Source organism: Ammodytes marinus (assembly GCF_949987685.1).
Source record: "Ammodytes marinus genome assembly, chromosome: 14".
NCBI lineage: Eukaryota > Metazoa > Chordata > Actinopteri > Uranoscopiformes > Ammodytidae > Ammodytes > Ammodytes marinus.
Genome location: NC_137218.1, coordinates 14,207,034 through 14,229,273, shown reverse-complemented (window position 1 = coordinate 14,229,273; position 22,240 = coordinate 14,207,034). Strand labels below are relative to the sequence as shown.

The window sequence follows — 22,240 nt, the reverse complement described above, 5'->3', positions numbered from 1 at the left end:
ATTTGAGGTCCCAATTCACAAGCTAATTAATATGACGTCACAGTCACTGACGAATCAGTGATCGAGGAAGACAAAGCTAATAGGCCAAGACAAAATGCTGAATTAATTCTGGTTCTCGACTATAAGTCGCATGTCCCCAGGGTTATGTTATGATATTTTGTTTCAATACAGAGTTTTAAGGCTGACTAGAACTAAACCCTTCCTCCATACTCCTTCACAAACACAAATGAAACAGCTCCGGGGAGTTTTTTTTTCTTCCTATTCACTACTGCATCTCATACGGTCCGATACAGTTATCTTACGCCTACATTTGTAAAAGGTGGTCAGTGTGCGGGATAGGGGCTGACTAGCAGATGAACCACTTACGGCGAGGGCGGTGGATGTGGTGCTGCTTGCGTAATACCAGTCGTAGGAGGTGCTTTGAGTAGGGGGAAAAAAGTTGCAGTGACACTAGAAATGTCAGAGTCAGCAGGATGCTGGCACATTAGGTGACCTCCCTGTACTCAAAGCCGGTAATATTCCTCCTACTTAATCCTCCTGTCTCTTCATAATCACTGTTCTTGTTTTAACAAATAAACATAATGCCAGATTTTGTTAGAAATGTGTCACTTTATACCATTAGATCATTGAAATACAGTATTCCCATCAAATGTGAAATACAATTTTATATTTATTGTCACCATACCCACCCAGATGAAAGCAACATTACTTCATTTAAAAAAATGGCTAATACATCAAGTTTGGGTTAGGGGATGTGTTTCAGGTAGTACTTAAGGGTGGGTAACCTGCTTCCTCTTTGGGATTTCTTCTCTTCTCTTCCCTCTGCTGTCGCTCCATCACCTCCTCCTCCCTTCACAAGAACTCCTCCTCCATCTTCTTCTCTTTCTTTTCCTTTCATAGAATCAGCCTCAGCCTTCCTGCTGGCCTGCTTCCCTCTAGGCAATTATAAAATAATACTTAGTTTAGCAGAATCATGTCGCAGATACACAATGGTTTCAATTCAAGAGCTTCGGATTGCTTAAAATAACACGGAATTCTTCTCAATTGCAATCCTGCAACAATAATAGTCCAAGGAGACACGTCTCAGAATTTATAAATGTTTTATTATTTATTATCATACACATTCACCTCCTCTGTTTGCTCTCCGGTGCCCTCTGTGTCTGGGTGGAGTACTGTCTTCTTTGGCCTTCAAGGGTGGAGGACAGCTATGGAAGTGGAACATTCATGAGCAGTTACTTTACTGTAAGTGCCCTCCAGCCAGGCACACAAACTATTTGGCTATACGCACATTTATGTGTGTTTTTGCATTTGCAGAAGGCATGAGCCATTTGCACGCTGTTGTAAGCAACTTCCAAATCCATAATTTGTTTCTAAAATATTGGGAGCGAAGTTTGGTCATGTTTCCTTGCAAATTGAATTTGTTATAGCCCTGCAGGAACCAGTTTTGTTGCAACAGAAGGCAGCAATGTCCTTGACTCACTTATGTGGTTGCACAGAGACTCCCCTATTATATAAATATGAGAGACGAGCACGAGAATGAGAAATTATAACGAAGCCTGAGAAAGAAGAGCTACAAAGTACAGACGCATGCTCTCTACACTTTTCTGTGGCATTCATTTAATATTCAGTGATTAGTAGCTACTAAGTTCGGTTTGACAGCTACTTGTTTGACTCGCCAGCAGTTTTTGTGTACTCCTGCTGCCATGGGTGAAAGGGAATGCTTACCTTGGCAATTTCTGAAAGGTAGGCCCGCCTCTCATCGTTGGTCTTATGAAATGCCTTGTATTTGAAAGAAACAGAGGGGCCATATAGTCAAATCTTTTAATTATTTTTTCACACATGTTGTAAATATCAGTGTTAATCTGTCCGCTCATGGGCGTACTGCTTGTTATGTGTAACAGAAGATTAGAACGTGGATTAGAGGCTGCACATGCTGCCTGTTAAACCTTTATTCATCTAATATCTCGCTGTTTGTGGTGCGGAAACAATAAACAAAGAAAACTGTTGCTAAACTAGCGAGCATATTGGCCCTATGGTCTCAGCGGTGCAGGACAAAGGTAAGGGTTACTTTTTTTTGTTTTGCTTCAACTCAATTAGGAATGCAAAACATGGAAATCAGCCAAATCTTGCTGTTATCCTTTTGCTTATGAAGCTTATTTGTTACTGAAGTAATTATCACCAGGAAAAATGCCAAGCCGCTTGTCTAAAATATAATAAACCCGCAGAGAAATGCAGACATTGTGAGCCCTCGACACGGCTGAACCCAAAATCCCTTTTTAACAGTGCTCTTGAAACTGGATCAGTTGAGATCCATTCCGCACACAGTCACCTTTCCCTCCTGTTCAATATGGAGGTGACAGTCCGTCAGCTGACTCTGGAGTTCACACTTCTCCTCAGTCAGGTGCTTCAGACGCTGCCTCAGAGTGTCCTGCCACAGAACACAGTGTTTTCAGTTAATAAGCGGCATTCATAACAAATACGCCACAACAAAAGTATGAAAATGCTTCCGCTGCTGATGCCTAGTTACAAATCAATTGGCACCAGAATTACTATTGTGCTGCTATCTGCTAGGATCAAACAGTAACAAAATAGTTAATGCAGAACACATAAGCATATAACATTGATTAGGCCTATACGTGATTCAATGACCAAATAAACCAAAAAGGGCAGAGGAAATTAGATATTCTAGCACAGAGCAGAGCAACAAGACTAAGCATATATCTAGGTTGGGAACTGTATATTTTTAAAAAATATATAAAAGAAGTAGGGGAGAACGGGGGAATCTGAGGCATCGGTTAATGTGAGCCACCCCCTGTATCTAGGCAACGGAAAACATTTGTGGTCATGTGAGATATGTTTTCAAGCCCCTCTCATTTCCCCATGGCCCTGAAAGAGAGGACCTCGTGGTGCTGTGGTAAGCATGTTTTTTTCACCAAAATAGGAATTTTGAATGTAAAAGTAAATTTTCTTGCTGTCAACTTAATCAACTGTTGTGCCAAATCAAATGTATTCACGTAGAAAAACTTCTATCATACGTGTTGATGAACTACCAACATATAAAAACCATGTGATGATATTAGCTAAAGATTAGCCTGAAGTGCTAAGAGAGGTAGTTTTTTCTCAAATTGTGGTGGTGGGGGAAAGTGAGGCAAATGCTGTGAGGCACCATGAGGCACAAGTTAAGTTTAGTCTTAAACATATTTTAATGTAATATTACATAACATATGTTTTATTTTAATTATGGCTGTCAAGCGATTAAAAAAATGTATCTATTTAATTACAGGCTGTGATTAATTAATCTAAATTAATCGCATACTTTTATGACACTTTTATACCTGTTTATAAACAGCTGTATAGTCTGCTACAGTTTGTTTCTCTCTCTCTCGCTCGCTCTCCGTCTCTCGTAACTTCTGTCTCCACAACAGACAGCGCTGCACTGCCACAGATGCCTATGCCGATTCATTCACCATCGTCGTACTCATAGGCAAAAATATTCACACACACACACACACGGGGCGGGTGTCCGTTTACGCGGGAGACGAGACAGCTAGCAAACAAAATTGAGACACACGGAGGAAGATTGAGAGATACTTTTGAACCTACATTGTTGCACCCACTAAATCAATAATGCACAGACACTGCGGAGAATAAAATGCTTATTTGCCCGAAGCATCCCATAAACCGTCCATAGAGCCCTCGGCCCCGCCCTTTCCCCTGCTTCTCTCTTTACTTTTCTCCCTTTCACCGGTGCGGGCTGTGTATGCAAGCTACAGGTGCAGCTCGGTGCAGCTGCGCACCACTTTTGCACCGGGTCAAAGGGCATTATAGAAGTGCGATTAATCTGCGTTAATTTTTTTAATTGTGTTAATTTTTCTGTGATTAATTAATCAAAATTAACGCGTTAATTTGACAGACCTAATTTTAATGTCATACACATTGTAGAAAAGCCATCATGCCAAGGAAATACACCAGGAAGATGACCTGGGGCAACCACACGGAAAGAGCACCTTCTCATCTTTCCATGTAACCTTCAGGGCTGGAATGTAGAGTAGGCCTAGTTGTAGAGTATGACAGGCTGATGTTATAATCCAGTTGGGTCTGTGTTCTGAGTCCCAGGCTGTTCTTGCTGGTTCTGATTTTCCTATGCTTTGACCCCCAGACACAAGCTGCCTCTAAGTGTCCTGTGTTCTGACCCCCAGACTGTGTTCTGATCTAACTGGTTCTATCTTTCATTTGAATCTTATTAAAACCTTTTGAATTATAATTAGGGCTGTCAAGCGATTAAAAAAATTAATCTAATTAATTACAGGCTCTGTGATTAATTAATCTAAATTAATCGCATACTTATATGACACTTTTATACCTGTTTATAAACAGCTGTATAGCCTACTACAGTTTGTTTCTCTGTCTCTCTCTCTCTCTCTCTCTCTCGCGCGCGCGCTCGCTCTCCGTCTCTCGTAACTTCTGTCTCCTCCCCTCAGCCAGCTTTATACATGAACTAGCGCCGAATTTTCTCAAAAAAACAAGCAGACAAAATTACGACTTTCCATCTCCCACAACAGACAGCGCTGCACTGCCACCATTTCGTAGCCTACTCATAGGCAAAAATATTGAGACACACACACACACACACACACACACACACACGGGGCGGGTGCTAGACAGCTAGCAAACAAAATTGGAGGAAGATTGAGAGATATGTCCTACTCACTGTTTTGAACCTAGCCTACATTGTTGCACCCACTAAATAAATAGTGCACGGACACTGCGGATAATTAAGTAAGATGTCTTCCTACCTTCATGCATCCCATAAACCGTCCATAGAGCCCTCGAGTCGGCCCCTTTCCCTTGCTTCTCTCTTTACCTTTCTCCCTTTAACCCACGCGCCCGGCCCGGCGAGCTACAGGTGCAGCTCCGCACCACTTTTGCACCGGGTCAAAAGGCATTATAGAAGTGCGATTAATCTGCGTTAATTTTTTTAATCGCGTTAATTTTTCTGTGATTAATTAATCGAAATTAACGCGTTAATTTGACAGCCCTAATTATAATATGTTGTATTTGATTTTGTTCAGACTTACTTTCAAGTGTTTAGAAAATTTGCTTTGCTTAATTGACCAAACCCCATCATTCTTTTACTAGTCCGACATAAGTTCTGGAATGTGTGGCTAGCTTTCAGGATTCTAACTGTTACAATACGTGTTGTTATGGTAGTTTCAGAGTGGAAAAAGTAAGTGGATCAGTTTACCCCCAGCTGGTTCACTTTACCCCTTTGATTTTTCTGGTCTGTCTCAGTTTACCCCACAGCTGGGGTAAAGTGAGCCACATGACAACTTTTTTTAAAACAATCATATTTTCACTGCCCTTTGTCTTGAAAAAATTCTGCTAATGCCCATTTCTAGGAAACATCCTGAATTAATGGGAAATGTGTAAATTTGAGTGATAAATAATTTTAGCTCGCTTAGAGGGAAGCAAATGTAAAAAGTGGCTCAGATTACCCCGTTCTCCCCTATGTTTTAAGAAGCAATGTTGTTGTGCATGGACCTAATTGACAAGTATTTTACTTAAAGTATTTTATAAATAGTCAATTATTATAGTTGAATGAACGTGTGCATCTTAAAGCATCTTTCTTATTTACATACTATGCAATATAATGTTTATCCCAATCCTCCCAATCATTGGCTGTGATGCATCTTCGTATCATAGCATTTTTTTCTTCGCAGCAAAGGACATTTTACCAAACCAAATTGCGTGCCATTAACAGTGGCAGCCGGTCATCGTCAATCCACAATTTTGTGCTGTCACTGTTGGATACCCTAATGAGCATCAGTTAGTTCTGCCTTAAGACACACACAATATTTAGACTGCATTGTGCAACCATTTGGTGTGTGTGTGTGTGCGTGTGTGTGTGTGTGTGTGTGTGTGTGTGTGTGTGTGTGTGTGTGTGTGTGTGAGTGTTAATGCATTGTAATAAGAGTGCATTACTCTCCAATGGTTTTGTAATCCCGTGATTACACAGTGCTGTGATTAAACTCTGGTTTGTTCGGCCTGTATTGACTGGAGGATGGAGAGCAACTGACATTACAATCCTCTCTGTCTTGCATGCCTGCCTGTTCTCCTTGTTTTGTGTCTCTAGCTCTCTCTGCTGGTAAAGAAAAATCCTAAATAACACCAGCACAATAGAACAGGTGAAGAAAAAGCTCAATAGAAAATTTAAATGTTTGCACTCACTGCTGGCATGTCTTCATAAGATCGGATGGAGGCCAATCGATCTGTGAAAAGCAGGTGTGCGAGTCATTTTAACATTCAAGATGATAAAGGTGTGGCTAATCTTAATTAAATACTGCTTGGTAGCATAATCTATAAAGTAATTACATTATCATTTATTAGTTGATTTATATTTTGTGTTAATAATATCAATCTGCAAAATAACTAAAGCTGTTCGAACAAATGTAGTGTCAGAGTAGAAGTCTAAAGTAATGTTATGTACAAGTAGCCTGCCACAGTAGAGTAGCCTACATTTCACTACTTTAATGGTCTGATGTGCCAGCTATATGTGCATTGTGGTATTTTTGCCAGCTTTCAGATATCACTAACACATGAAATGTATCACACTGATTTGTACTCTGTTTGTAAAGCTTGATTTTGGTTTCAACTTTCCCATATAGGGCTAATAATTGAACTGGCAGTATGAAGCCACTTTCAAAGCTGGTACTAACCTGTGAACTTACCCATGGGGTTTCCTCGTAGGTCCTCTAGTCTCTCGTGAATGAGCGACATCTGTCTGTCCAGCTGCCCATTTAGCTCTACCTGTGTTTCATACCTTGTCTTCCACTCATTTCCTGGTAACAATAGGATAAACAGATGATACATTTAGGGCAGGATACATTACATGACAGGGGCGACTAAAAAATGTGATATATATTTTGATGTATGCCTCACCTTCCCCGTCAACACCGTGCAATCTCTCCTGCAGTTCACGCATGGTGCTCCGCAGATCAGACACCGACTCCTCGAGCATTTCTCTATCATAAAGAGCCAGACGGTGCTTTTTTGTTGCATGGTAGAATAACATTTAAAAACACTTGATAACTTTGTAATACATTGACTTCAAACAAACTTACTTAATCTCCTTCTCTTGTTCAAGCTCTGCGTGCATGCGTGCCAGGTCGTATTTGCTGTAGTCAGTATCTCCAGCCATGTTTTGTTTCTGCTAAAAACTGACAACTGAAGAAAAGTTTGTATCTAGGCCGCGTTGTATCCATGGACACTACTGCTTCCGGCTCGCTCAGCAGCTGACGTAATAACGCAGAACAGCCGGATTTGGACATTAAAAACCTTCCTCGAGTTGACACAAAAGCTACAATACATTTATTTACGGGATAGGAATTTCAGATTCGTCACAAACACAAACTTTTATTTCACTCAGCTCATCATTTCAACTTCCAGTTTGATCTATTTTGCTCAGTGTCTTATTTTTAAAGCAAAAGCAACATTAATTTGGCTCAGAGCACACGAGTGATTGAGCATAAATATATAGAACACATATCTATGTGAGTGAGTGTGTGTGTGTGTGTGTGTGTGTGTGTGTGTGTGTGTGTGTGTGTGTGTGTGTGTGTGTGTGTGTGTGTGTGTGTGTGTGTGTGTGTTGTAGAAGATCACAAACACAAAATAATCTCTTTTTTAGTTTAAACGTAGGCTACAATTGATATTTTCTCACATTTTGTTTATTTTACTTTACATTATTATGGCCACAGATCAAGCTATAAGTGCACTGTTTGCCGGTAAAGCTACTTAATATTGTACAAAACACACATATTAATACACATAAAAATACATAATGCAAAGCCTTAAAAAGTACCACAAAAGGAGAGATGATGATTTAAAAAGTTTTGAAATTAAATTGCACATATGCCAATAAGCTATACTGACAGAGACTTTCCACCACAACTTTTAAGCGTCCTATTTTTTCTTCTCTCCCTCTTCTGTCTCTTGCACTTGCTTGTTACTTGTCTCAGCCTGCTGTTCTTGTTTCTGCTCCACGGTTGCCTCCCCTGGCTGCCCGTCTGGCTTTTTCACCATGGCCTTGGCCGTTTGCTTGCCTGCGGTCTTTAGGAAGGCCTTGATGCCCAGGTTGTCAATGTTGTGTGCAGTCACTGCAACATTCAACACTGACTTGAGAGCAGTGTCTGTGGCTTGGCCTGCGTCGTCACCATACCTTCACACCACGGATAATATGGTGTTAAGGAAGCGTGGATTGATGCAAGAAAAATAAACGAGGGCGAGTACAGAATTGAAATGATGGAGCAATGTCATCTGAATGATACTCTTTGTCATTAACGTCAACACACAAGAAAAAAAACAGTCCTATTTCACTTTTTGCAGTTTTATTAGTAAGAATCCAGGAAAAAGCAGCTACAGAGAGTATGAACAGCAAGAGCAGCAGCACCCAACCAACACAAGCAGTAAACATACCTGTAGACAGACCCAAAAGACACCCACATAACAGAGGCTTTAACTACATCAAGTCAAAAAAGAACCCAAAACACATACTTGTGAATATGTATGTATATATGTGTGTGTTGTCATATTGAGAGTTATTTTTTGACTTGATCTGGGTTATTGAAAGAGGGTACGTGAAAGAGTCGAGCGGGGTCAGATGTTAGGTCAAAAGTCTTTGCCTTCACTCCCCATGTGCAGTCACTTGTTGCGGGACATGTTTAACAGTTTCTCTAAGCCCCTAAATCTGAAAAGAAATAGGTGTGAAAGCAGATCAGTTTCCCAACGTACCAGGAAGAAAGCAAGATAGTAGGCAACTTGAAACTCTTGTTCTAAAGTGACTGAATAGTTGAATTATATCTAGAATTGGAAAGACATGGGGAATGTCCAAAGTACTTACTTGTACTTCACAGTTGTGACAGTCTCTGATGCAACACTCCTGCCAATGATCTTTGCTCCAGTCTCCAGACTAGACCAAACACTAGAGAAACCTGGTTTGGATGTAAATTTTTTTTTTTAAATGATTCTGAAACATTCTTTGAGCACCAATCATTGTGTTCCCATAATACCGGTACCTACCTTGTACGCTGCTGACTGCCACAAACTTGGCTCCATCCATGTTGGAGGCACTGCCATCTTTGGTTTTCTTCATAGACTCTGGGATCAGCTTTGCGCCCTGTTTCTTTACATGGGGTGCCATCTTCTCAGCCAAGTGTACTGCTACTGTGCTCACTCCATTTACTGTAAATATATGCAATTATATAGAGCAGAAGCGAGCATATAAGTACATAGCCATATCACTATACAGTACAGGAGATTAATGGCATGCACTGAGAGAGGACTAAAATTAAGAAAACAACAAGTCTATCAGAGTTTTCTTCATTTTAGCAAATGGAATGGTGTTTGTATGAATGACTACATCCTGTGTGGGATGATTTTTAGTCCCTACCCAAGAACTGGCTGACTCGCACAGCACCCCCGGTGGCCTGTTTAGCAGCATTCAGACCTGTGGTGACACTGGGGCTGACCTCTGAAGGAGTTTCCTCAGGCGTGATGTTGTCCCTGATCTTGGCTGCTTGTTTATGAATGGCCTTACCAGTGGCCTCTGCTCCTCTGACAAACTCCTGACTCAACTTTGTTGCTCCTGAAGACAGAAATATGCAGGTGATCGTTAAAAGGTGGAGTCAGCGATTCTGGAGAATGTTTGTGTCAAATTCAGTGAATATCTTCTCACGATTCACTGCCTGTTTGTACTGTGTGTGCACCTTAAAAAACCTGGTGCCTTGGCACTGTAAACTGGTAGGTTCCTGGCTACAGAGCACCCCTATGTTTACATACCCTTTGTTAACAAGGTACATAACAGGTAATATGGAATGTGAAGGGGTCTCTCCTGAAAATGAGACTCTGTTCTCAAGGAAATTACCTGTAAAATTAAAGGTTAATTTTTTTAAGGTTAACATACCAGTTTACAGAGCCGAGGCTGTGTATGAACACCAGATTTTTTTTTTCAACACACACTCATTACGGACTAGCCTGGCTCCGCCCGCCCACCTACTTCCGCCCAAATTTAATTTTCCCTTCAGTAGTCAGTCTGGGGATGGGGCGTATTAGTGGGATTCTGCTCATCCAGAGTTGTGGTTGTGCAATCAGCGAACAGAGCGAGTGGCTGAGAACGATGACGTCAAAGTCGCGCTCCAGTTTCAGTTGAATGCTGTGTTCCTTTATACTCGGAACTTGGACATTTCCGACTTAGTAGTTCCGAGTTCCGACCTGTCAGTGCATCTGCTCGGGCAAGTATGGACGCCTACAACCTTTCTCATCCAAATAACTAAACGTTAGGCTCTAGCAAGTTACTGTTGCCAGGTACCGGTAGATCCATAGACTACAATATGTAGTGAAGTCGGAAATTTCCAACTTCCCTGTACAACTGGAACGCACCGTCAGAAGCCGGCTCATGACGTACGGCACGACCAAACGTTATGCGATTGGTTGGCTAATCCAGAGTGGCACTGAGCAGATCCAATAGTTTTAAACTTCAACAGACACCCGCCTCGAAGTGAGTGAACGTTTGCCAATTACAGCAGTTCCAGACCTTCTGTATAAATGAAATGAAGTACGATGGTCTGGTAGCACCAGGCTAATTACGGACGGGACAGTTAGCAGATCATGATATTCACTGAGTTTGACAAAAAGTGATTTTGGCAACAAGCGTTCTCCAGAATCGCTGACTCCACCTTTAAATCACATTGATTGGTATGTTGTCAAAATATCTACCACAGGCCAATGAAGAGGTGGTTAGACGAAACCTTCCCTGCAACACAACTGTCTTGCTCAGGAGAGATTGCTGCAACGGTGAACATTGCCCTCTAGTGGTCTTTTTGGTAGACACAAGAACATCTAGTAGTGATATTTTGTGCATTTTTTTAGGACTCACACTTAGCCTAATAAAACACACCTGACAAGATTCCTTGGGCCATCTTCTCACTCCATCCAGGCAGTAATGGTTTGTCCTTCTCCCCTGTTGGCACTGTCAGTCCTGATTGCTCCTTCGGGGGACAGAGGGGGATTTTCTCACTCAGGTTGATGACCTCTGTCCCTGCCCCGTCTGGACCTTGTTGCTACAGTTATCATGACAATGACACACAGTTAAGACACTTTTAAAATGTTTAAACACGCAAACAAGTGACATACTGTACAAGACCTGACTCTACTGGCTCCGTTTTTTTTATTGTTAAGATCCCCATTAGTTTTACTCTAACTCAGGGGTTCTCAAACTTTTGATAGCTGAGGGCCAATTTAGGAACCCAACATTGGACCGAGGGCCGCCGAAGGAAAAAAAATTATAAAACTGAAATAATTTCAATGGCCAGCGTCTTTGCGTCTTTACAGTTTACATGTATTGGTCAGCATCCAATACTGTGTAATTAACACATTTAAAGTAATAAATGAAGGGCTAGGTCTCATTTCAACATTGGGGAACACACATTAAAAGCGGGGGTCTGGGGGTTGTCCCCCAGAAAAATTTGAGGTTCGAACACTTCATTTTGTGCATTTTGGTTAATTTTTATGCAGTAATTTGTGTCTTCTGTATATATTTATGGTGGAAATGTTAAGGAAAAGACAACTCGCTCCCATTGACACACATCTAATGGAATATAAATCAAGGCACTGAGGCATTCTGTATTGCATTCAACTATTTATTCTACTTTATTGTTCAAAACTTTCTACACATTGAAAACGTATCACCTTTTGGAGTGTTTTTTTGTAGGACTCACTACTCATGATGCAGCAGCAGTGTTAACTATTATGACACTATACATTGGAAATAAACAGGGTGGGCTATCAGCAGTCAACTAGGCAGATAGTTCCATGGCTATCAGCAGCTAGCTAACGTTAGTTTGTTAGCTAAACTTTAGGCAAAATAGTTAGAAACCAGATAATGTTAGCATCCATCCTTAGACACTTGACCTAATCTAATTCACCTTGAATGTGAGAAAGTGCATCGTATTGGGCTTGACAAGCTCACTATCTAACAACTTACATTGGGACCACTACACTGCCTGCTGCACTGCGGGAGGCTGACCAGCCGTCTGCAACGAGAGGCAGAGGCCAGCCGAACTTCGCAAGTTTAATAAGTGGGGAATGAATACAAACAATTAGGAGGGATATTTAAGTGTTTCGACCCCTGTACTGTTTTTACTGTTACGGGGGACGCATCCCCTCTGTGCGTTTCAAAAAAAAAAAAAAAAAAAAAAAAAAATGATAATTTTTTTTTTTTTTTTTTTTAATAATTCATAATTCAATGCGGGCCGCGGGGCGCCAGATATGCTTCCGCGGGCCGCCATTGGCCCGCGGGCCGCACTTTGAGAACCACTGCTCTAACTAGTCTTCCTGGGATCCAGATACAAAATTAAATTTAAATGTACATTAAACATAATTGAACATTTAAAAACATACATTACCCATTACAATCAGCACATATGTCAAACATTAAATATTCAGAAACATACAACCAAAGTTATAATCCACAAATTTTGCAAATGTAAGACACTTATGTAATAAAAAAAATAAAACGATTTAAAAACCAATGGCATTGGCTGTTATCCTCTGAAACTAAGCATTCATAAAATTCTACAAATATGATGATCCGAAAAGTTTCCTAATTTAATTTTTTTTAATTATTTATTTAATTAACATTAACAATGGTAAAGTATCCCATTCCTTTATTGTTCTCTATAATATGTTTAAGAAAATAAGTGTTTTACCATCTACAGTATGTTTTTCTAGTTGTTGCCTTCTTACTCCACCCAAACCCATTCTTATTGACAGCAAAGACTGACCTGGACCTTGAGATCAGCGAGCTGTGTCAGGAGGTCCACAAACATCTCCCGGTCAGCAGCAGGCAGTTCGGAGGACAACACTATGCCCACGTAGGACCCTGGTGTCTCTGCCAAGGTGTCGGGGAACATGAAGATCCCAGAGTTAGCTAACAGCACTGGAGTGTCTGCTGTCAGCGGGTACAGCCAGTCACACACCTGGGAAGCACAACGAATACACAAATAAAAAAGAGGATTTTAACTAGTGACACAATTCACATCCACTGTTATTAGCAATAACCTCAGATCTTTGAAATAAGAGATGCATGATACGAATGCTTCTGTTGCATCCTAATTTATTTTTCCAATACATGAGATGTTGACCGACAATGATCCCATGTACAATCCTATTTCCCTTATGAAAAACATATGTAATAGACAGTTTCTGTAGAGACCCAAAGGGTTCATTCTGCCGGTCATTTCCCAGCAAGCTGTGTTGCCAAACCTTTATTTAAAATCCCCGAATTAATTGAGGTCTCCCACATTTTCAATGATGCCAAGATACAAGAAGCAAACGCATAGAGATAAAAAAAAATGAAATAAAAATAAAAGTCAAGTAAAGAATTGCACAGTGACACTGAGGGGAAAAAGTTTGAAACAATCGGACTGGAATGTTTAGGGGTAGTAAGAGTGTCCAGCTTAAGTAAGTGCTGTAGGTGGTCCCATGCTTTCGGTGCACAGAATTAACCTGTGGAACTTGAAGCATTAGGCAATTTGTTGAGCTGGTTTGGTAATGTCCTGAGATTCAGTCCAGCCTAGACATTAAACAGTATATGATGGTGACAGTCCGATAAGAGATTTATGGATGAAAAAATACAAATGTTTATCACGCCTTTGTGCCAGAGAGATCCAACCTACTTTGTTATACAGAGTACAGTGACCCAATGCTTTCCCCTCTCAAAGACAGGTTACACGATTTTAGCCGCATCAGGACTTACAGTATATTGGTAGCCACAATACAGATACAGACTTACGGCTGCATCGTGCCGCTGGTATGCTGCCTGACAGAACCTGACCTCTATGAGGGCGCAGGACACTGATCAGCAGCACAACAGAAAGGCAGAGTCATCTAATGGGCCCATTGTCTTGCTTGGACACAAAGCAAGGCCAGAATATAGGAGACCAAGCTAACAGAGTCATGGGTTGCCCTGTAGTATACAGTGCAGCATAATGCATGCTTTGTGGAGGTACCAGAATACATTCTTGTTATTTTTTATACCTTCTGTTTTGATTCAATACAAAAATCATCACACAGAACTAACATTTTGACAGAAGGCTCCATGTGAATAGGTCACACAGAGGGTTACACATAAATTCATACTTTTCAATGGGATATTGTGCCAAAACATAGGTTTTTGCTTCAATAGCTCGATTCTATTACCATGCTATAACAGAGGGAGATTAAGCAACTACATTTGAAAAGGACAGAGTAATACTGCCTGAAGTACAACAGATTTGCATGAATAATATGGTACCTCAATGTTATCATTTTAAGACGCAAATATATTAGTTTATAAATCACTCAACTATGTTTTTTTTTAGCATCTGGCTATTCACGCTCATCTTCTACAGTAAGAGTTTTAAGTAAATGCAGACATTGTAAACATATGTAGAGCTGAAATAATGAGTCATTTAAACTACTGTAAACTTTACCTAAACTATAAAAGCAGTTATTAAGTTATAAGTTCTTGTTTCAAGCAAAAATGCCAAAAGTAAATCACTACTGAGAATAAAAACTTTTTTTTGCGACAATTACTGAATCCATACACCGACATAATGACTCATAGTTATAAACAGGTCTAAGAGTGATGAAGTGGTTTCACCTGGAGTTTAGTTTGCTATTCACACCTAATGGAAAATGCTTTGCTCTCACACCCACCTGCATACAGATACCTACCTAATATGACACATCAGTATAGCATACTGTATACTTACATGTAGATATGCTGGGGGTCTTCCAGCATTGGAATCCTTTTCCTGACCACCAAATGCAATGATGCGAAGGTAGCCTGGATAAAACAGGGAGCTGACCTGCCCGTTCGGTGCCACGAAAAACAGCTGTGCCCCAGAGGGGATGAAAAGCAGATCGTTTCCATCTACTCCTGATGTTGCTCCAGTCTGCTTCCCTGAGCCGAGGAGGCCACCTGCTGCCGGACAAAAAGCCAGACTGCGGTGGCCCACTGTTGGCTGCGGTGTGTATGCTGGAGGCTGCTCTCCTGCGTTAGCCATGGCTATAGTTCCTGGAACCTCTGCAGGGAGTGTGTGTGTGTGCAGACTGGCGGCAGAGGCAGGGGAAGGGGGCCTGGGGGGAGGTGTTTTTGGTGGGGTTAGGGTATTGTTCTGGGTGGCAGCAACAGCAGCAGCAGGTATGGAGGGGTACAGATGGTAGAGGGAGCTTTGGGGAGGCTGGCTGTTGGCTGGAAGGTCAGGATAAAAACTAGGGGGAAGATCCATCAACAGGCGGCCCCTCTGATCTCCCGTGGTGGGCTGAGAGGCCTCCAGCTCAGAGAGGTGGGCCTCCACAGTCCTCAGCGTGCCCCTCATCCTCTGCTGCAGCTGCCTGGCTGTGTCCCAGACGGCCCCATGCTGCCTCTCCCCTCCAGTGGGGACCTCCACTCCCTGAGCCAGGTGCTGTCGACCTTTCCTGTAACATTCAAGAGCCTCCGCAGTCCTCCCGGCCTCTTCAGCATCCAGCCCACGGCTCAGAGAGTGGAACGCCAACCCATACTGGTCCTTGATGAGCAGCAGCTCAGCAGGATCAATCATACCAAAGTGTGGTAGTAGTTAAAAGGGATGGATACCAAGACTAGGGTGGGATGAAGGGAGGCAGAGAGGAAATCAGGAGTGAAAATATGCAACTGTAGTTACAAGTTTTTTACAGTATTTTACAGTAATCCCAAGAAATAAGCAGACAATTGACATTCATCATTGATTGTTTTGTTTTTTCTATACCACACAAAAATTAAATATTCAGTTCAACAGTATTTTTTTAGACTTTATGGTCACACTTCAGATAGGATTGTAAGATTTATAAAATAAAATAAAATGAGCAGGCAAGATGGAAGGAATAGTAAGAGAGGGAAGTGGAGTTTACCTGTGAACACGTCAAGTGTGTAAAGGTAGGCCAGAAAAGTCAACTTCGATACGATTTTCAACTCTGACATAAGTAGGCTAGGCTACTCTGACTTTACCAAGTGAGTTAATGTTGGAAGAATCTCTGCAATGTAGGTTCTTTGTTGTTGCTGGCGGCTGTCACAGGTTTAACCTGACCAACAAGCCTGCGCATGAGCGTTCAAGAGGTGCAAGAGACTTACATTTAAAATGTCAGGGTTTACACATGTATTCCCTATTTGGTAATCTATCTTGTAATAAACAAGTGCTCGTTACCTGCTCGTTACCTTACCACAGACATTGTCATATGATATCACTGGACAAAAACATTATAAAGTTTAACTCAGTCTTACCTTGACAGCCAAACTTGAATATCGACAAAAAAGAAGAAAAAACTTACAACAATCAATAAGTACTTTCAGAAATTCCTTATCTAAGCTGTCGACAGTTATTCTGTGCTTTTGCACATGTGAAAATCTCTATTCATGTTTACTTCACGCGCTAGTTCAATCTCACGAGCGCATCTCTCACGAGCGTCAAGTCAAGCAGTGATAAAATGGCTTCCTGTTTTCCATTTCATAATAAAATACATAGGCTACACGTTAGTTTTTTCGATCGCTGACCCACTGTGGGCACAACTGTAGCTCAATTTGCAAAACTCTAACTACAGTCTGCACTACCAACAGTCACTGGAGCTGAACAGTTCACTTTATCTACAAAATAGGCTCAGTGCAGCAAACACTATGAACAGTCCTCATTGACATAACACACACTGTCACTCAACACACTCAGAGTATAATTTAATTTCACTTGAAATTGTTTATTTTATAACATATAGCAGTTATGTAAACAAAAATAAATAAAAATCAGAAGTTTACTTCGATACATCTTTTTATTTTATATTTTATTGATAACATTTTCGAATGCAATATTTATCTGTGTAAATATGCTATAATTGTAATACAGAAATCGATTACTCATTTTCTTAAAGGATGCAACTCTTACGTTTTTGTTTGCTGGAAAATTCGTATTACAGATGCAACTTTAGATCTTTGCAGATTGGGTTGCACCCTCAACCCTACCTCTCTACGCGAGAGACAATGATTCACAACAGGGTCTATCAGAGTAGCCCTTACTGTATTTCATCAGAAATTACAGCTCTATATCTTCTAGGTCTTCCTCCACATACACACTCTCAATGCCACTCTTCTCCCTCCAACAACCTGTCTTCATTGGTCCATTTCCAAAAAAAGTATTTTTGAGCTTTCCCATACTGTATTTACAGTATGTTCAATGTACAAGTCTAAAACAAGACACCTTCTTAGCGTTTCAGCTGCAATCCACAGTGTCTGAAATGCACTACAGTAGGCTGAATTCCATTCTGTCTTGAATGTGTGGTTTACAGTTGTGACAGCAGTGTGTTAGCATTTGAAAAAAGTGCTGGAAATCCACAGTGTTGTGCAAGCTGTGGTTAAGCCATGAGAAAAGTGTGTAGAGTTTTGAAAATTGTGTTTAAGCAATGAAAAACGAGTTTGGTCCGAATGAACTGCTGCTGTGCATAGTGTTGTGTTTAGCACATGTCACTCCAGTTGTGCCCACTGTGGTTTAGCAATCGAGAAAAAAACTGTAAAACAGTCATTATTGAAATAAAAGCTTTATTTTGAAGGCATCTGAGGAAATTTAAACACATTTCCTTAAAGTGTAGTAACTTGATTTTGTAATTATGTTCACTCCCTGTGATCACTCATTACCTATTCAGTCATTAGGCTTCAAAGCTTACATGAGGCTATATGTTTTAAAATCACTTTAAAATGCTGGTATTCATGATTTAGAGACAATTAGGAAAGTAAGGTAATTCTGAACAGAATCTAAGTATTTAAACTGGCGACTTACCAACTTTAAAAATGGTTTGCATGCACACCTGAAAGTATTAAAATACATGTCATGAGGTAGGTTTTCTTTTTATTTAATTATTTATTATAATTTCAAAATCTATAATAAAAAAATAAAGGCATTAAAGTGTCCAGAGGGGTGTGGCACCTGCAGCGTAAACATGTAATTATGTTCAGGCAGGAGCTGTCAGAAGGAGGGCGGGGCAGTGATTCACAGGAAAGGCAGAACAGCAGGTGGAGGTATCAATGAAACACGACAATACCTGTAAATGGAGAGACAAAAGACATCTAATCTAACCACCCAGACCAGGTGCAAAGTACACATGGAAGATCCCAAACATTACATAAACTGTTTGTTAAGCTGTCTCAATATTTAAAAAAATGTATATATATAAAACAAATGTAATTAAATAACTATAAACTATGACTTACTTTGAACTCTTATACTTTTCCCTGATGGCCTGTTGTGGGCGACTCTCTGCACTGATGTATAGCTTGTGAAGGTCAGTCAGGCAGGGCACAATTTCATCCATGGTATAACCGGTAATCGTATGTAAGGGATCGGGCTAAAATATGAAAGATTTGTGTCTAAAAAAAAGTCATATTTTGTCTAACTTTTTGAGAAATTCTGATCAAAGGCTTTCTAAGCTCTCAAGACAACGATTTGGATAAAAACTTACCCAGAGAGATTTGTTTACAGTGTAGGTTGCTAGGCAGTAGGCTCCAGCTGCCATGATGGATGGAGTGTACTGTAGGAATGGGTCAATTTCCAGCAAACTTAATTCTGCTACGTACTAGAAGCAGCAAAAAAACACATCACCAAATCGAATTATGATCAAAGGAAAAGGAAATCTGTCACTTCAAAGGGTTTGTGGGATTAAACCGAAAGTCTGGCTGGCATGTGAGTCATTGAATTTGCTCACCAGGGCAAGGTTCTCTGTGTTGGGACAGACAGAGTGGACGGACATGAAAAGGTGGAGGAATTGGTTTGAGGTAGGGGCGGCCATCTTGAAAGCGAGCACCTTTAGGAAAACATGCTCCATCCGGACCAACTGCTTCTTAGTGTAGGTGCCATCTGTGGTGTACACAAACTCACTCAGCTCAGGAGGGAAGATCTCCTCATACTTTCTATAAGGTGAGAGAACAGGTAACAACTTAAATTTAAATTGCAATCAATACATCCTTTTTTATTTATTTTTTTATTTACATATCTTCTGGACAGGAAACATGTCAAATCTTTGGAAACTCAAAAGTGTGCTTACGCGGCGATCAGTAACGCAGCTGTGCCGACCAGCTGCAGCTTGCCCCGTTTCACGTATGCCGTGCAGGAGAGAAAGCGGTCCAAATAGTTGACAGCGAGATGCAGAGTCTCAGAGCGAAGCTTATATTCCAGAACCACCTCCACCAGCCAATCCACCAGGATGAGCCGCATGCCATCTGTAATCTCCGGATGCTTTTCTAGGTAGCCTGGCCTCGGCCTGAACCTCATCTGGTGTTAGAAACGACTGTGAGCATCAGGTATATGCAGTGAACTAAGGATCACAATCTATGTCTAGTCTACAATGCATTCAAGGTTCCCCCATACACAGGAACGAGAAATAAATGATGCAGTGTGTAGATAGTTGACATAATTTCGCACTTCACTCTCTCTCAAGTGCCGGTGAATGTCCTCTGCATACTCAGAAAGACACAACGCCTGCTCAGAAATCAGGGATTCATCTGGTTCCGACTGCATTGAAGCATCCTGGCATGAACCTACAGGAGCAAAACAACAGCAGTTGTGCAAAGAATGAGCAAAAGGCCTTGCTTGGTCGATGTGTTTTGTGTATTTGCCAAACTCACTTGAACTGAATTCCAGCAGGAGCCTCAAATCTTCATTTTGCACAGCAGCAGTTTCCTTCTCTAGGTAATAGCTGCTGGACACTACTTCCTGACCAGAAGCGGCAAGAACAACTTCACACGCCTCTTCCACATACACATCAAAGCTGGAAGTGGAAGGGCCGCCGAGGAAGGCGAACTGGGAGCTGTCTGAGATTGAACTGTGTTTGGAAAATTGACTACTCTGTAGTGGGAAACAAATACAGTGTCTAGATGAGTGTCACATTTAATATGACAGTTCTGTGAGGAGAATTAGGAAACTGAAAATCACATCAGGTGCACTCCTCTCACCGTGCCTCTCCCACTTACCTGGCTGAAGGACCAACTACGCTGCTCATTTTCTGACAAAACGCCAAGTGCTGTCCGCTGCTTGGGCCGCTGGACCTGCAGTGCATCTATTCTGCTTGACAGTGGGATGTTTTCTTTGCTAGTGTGACTGCTGCCATGGGAATTTCTGCTGTGGTTCATCTTTACACGAGGAGGAGGGAAGGGTTAGGGGGGGAAATGTGGCAAGAGGCAAAATAACTGAAACACCTGATGAAAAGATGTTGTAAAATGTATGTGATTGTGAATCATTGCATTTTCAAAAGTCGCCCTGCAAGACGAACCAAATTATGTATTAGTTCCCGGTATGTATAGTAGACATGTGTTTCCCAACATGGGACCCTGGAAAGGGATCACAAAGCAAAATGGTAGCAAACATGTAGGTCACAGTTCACCCTCGGGTCCAAGTATAAGTTTCTGCTAAATTTGACAAAAATCCCTCAAAGCTTTCTTCAAATGTTTTGCTCACAAGATTTGAAGTCACGGCGACCTTGACCTATCACCTCCAATATCTAAGCAGTTCAACTTTGAGTCAGAGTGGCGCTTACAATATACACAGTGACAGAGACCTTTGAACTCCAAACTCCGAAGAGTTCAGGCCCAGTCCCAAACTGGCCCTCCAAAATGTAATCAGTTTATCAGTGTGAGTTTTAAAGTCCCTCGAGGCATTCGAGATATTATGTTCACAATAGGCTGCCGGAAAACCCGAAAACAAAATACCTACGGCCTTCGGCCATCACCGGCCTAGGAGCATAAAAATCAGGTTGGTTACAAGAAAAAAAGTTGGAAGCCACTGCAGAAGTAAAGCATAAATACTGTATATGGCTGGTTAATACTTATTTTCACTATTGATTAATTTTGAACAATTCAGTTTTGTCTATGACATCGCAGAAGATATTGGAAAATACCCATCATACATTGCTCAGAGATTTATTCTAATTGCCTATTCATATTATAGCTACCACATAATACCAGTGAATGTTTGGCAAATCTGCTTGCAAAATTATTAGCCCAATTGTTTTGAAAAAAACTGACCATTAATTGATCTAAAGTTTCAACTCTGCACAAAAAAGTCCAAACAACCAAACAAATTGGTCGACTTTTACTGAAATTAACAGGAAAATGTTTACTGTTGCCAAAAAATATAAAATAATAATACTTATGTATACTTAATGTAGACCTAGGCCTATGTGCTATCAAATGGTGTACACAAATAGGTGACTTTATACAACTAGGCCTACAGTGCAAACTCCTGCGCACAGGTTGCACGAACGATGTCAGAGACATCATTGCCATGGTAACAAGAATAAATACATGAGTTCATGAATCTAGACACACAAGCTAAAACAAACTAGGTCGAAAAACATGGCTGCAAACAAGTAGGTTATAGGCTATAAAATAGACCACAGCACAACACTGGTTCCCTGTCGGTTTAAAATATAAATCATCTGTCCTTAACCATAAACTCACCATAATCAACGTAGGTAGGCTAGTAGGCCTAACACTTAAACGGTAGGTTACGAAGGAGGAAGCATTCCACTAACGATCTAAACGAAGTTGATTATCAATAACTTTCTTATTTGTTGCTTGGAAAGGGAAACAGCGACCTCCTGCTGCGTTCAAGCTGATAAATTCAGCGGGGAATTTCATGGACGTATTATGAGAGAGATTTGTCTTCTGGTTGCCTCGTAAAACTAATCAGCTGTTTCCTTCGAACGGTCTCTCTGACCAATCACGTGCCCGGACGCACAAGCTGACAGTCGATGACGTCGAACACAAACACTGAACTCCTATCAAAATAATTAATTCCCCAAATAAATTAATAATGGTTCTGCACTGACTCTGGTTTAGCAAAGTATAAGTGATTTTTTTTTCTTCTCCTAACTGCTTTTACTAATGCTGAAGACAAATGGGAGCTGATCTTAAATATCTAGTTTAATACGAGATTTTGGCTAATAGGCCTAACAGGCCTGCAAGTTATTTTTTTTAACAGGACTTCAGCCCAGTTATTAATAACTTGAAATGTGCTGCTCACTATGTCGTTAAAGAGCACATGCTCATTAGCTGTTTACACCCTGAACATTTCTGGAAAGATTTGGAAAACTACTTTAAAGAAAAACTTTATTGTCAACTTTACATTGAGGATGTTGTTTTTCACTCCAA

General features: G+C 40.9%; 3 protein-coding genes across 3 annotated transcripts; all 3 read right to left on the bottom strand.

Moving 5' to 3' along the window:
- Positions 1-745: 745 nt before the first annotated feature.
- Positions 746-7,198, bottom strand: ccdc169 (coiled-coil domain containing 169; the record flags this gene model as incomplete). Its single annotated transcript, XM_080040572.1, has 8 exons — positions 746-935; positions 1,129-1,205; positions 1,726-1,779; positions 2,330-2,428; positions 6,229-6,269; positions 6,729-6,839; positions 6,940-7,022; positions 7,122-7,198. 8 exons carry the CDS (start codon positions 7,196-7,198, stop codon positions 746-748), a joined length of 732 nt encoding a protein of 243 aa, XP_079896698.1.
- Positions 7,199-7,468: 270 nt separating this feature from the next.
- Positions 7,469-16,499, bottom strand: sparta (spartin a). The gene is made up of 8 exons (XM_080041686.1): positions 16,337-16,499; positions 14,808-15,678; positions 12,837-13,031; positions 10,952-11,114; positions 9,446-9,640; positions 9,076-9,237; positions 8,897-8,987; positions 7,469-8,215 (listed from the first exon to the last, which is right to left on the bottom strand). Exons 2-8 carry the CDS (start codon positions 15,636-15,638, stop codon positions 7,960-7,962), a joined length of 1,893 nt encoding a protein of 630 aa, XP_079897812.1. The 5' UTR covers positions 15,639-15,678; positions 16,337-16,499; the 3' UTR covers positions 7,469-7,959.
- Positions 16,500-18,086: 1,587 nt separating this feature from the next.
- ccna1 (cyclin A1) lies at positions 18,087-20,221 on the bottom strand (the record flags this gene model as incomplete). The annotated part of the gene is made up of 8 exons (XM_080040652.1): positions 18,087-18,138; positions 18,308-18,441; positions 18,556-18,669; positions 18,799-19,003; positions 19,138-19,364; positions 19,515-19,630; positions 19,718-19,937; positions 20,063-20,221. 8 exons carry the CDS (start codon positions 20,219-20,221, stop codon positions 18,087-18,089), a joined length of 1,227 nt encoding a protein of 408 aa, XP_079896778.1.
- Between the last annotated feature and the right edge of the window lie 2,019 nt (positions 20,222-22,240).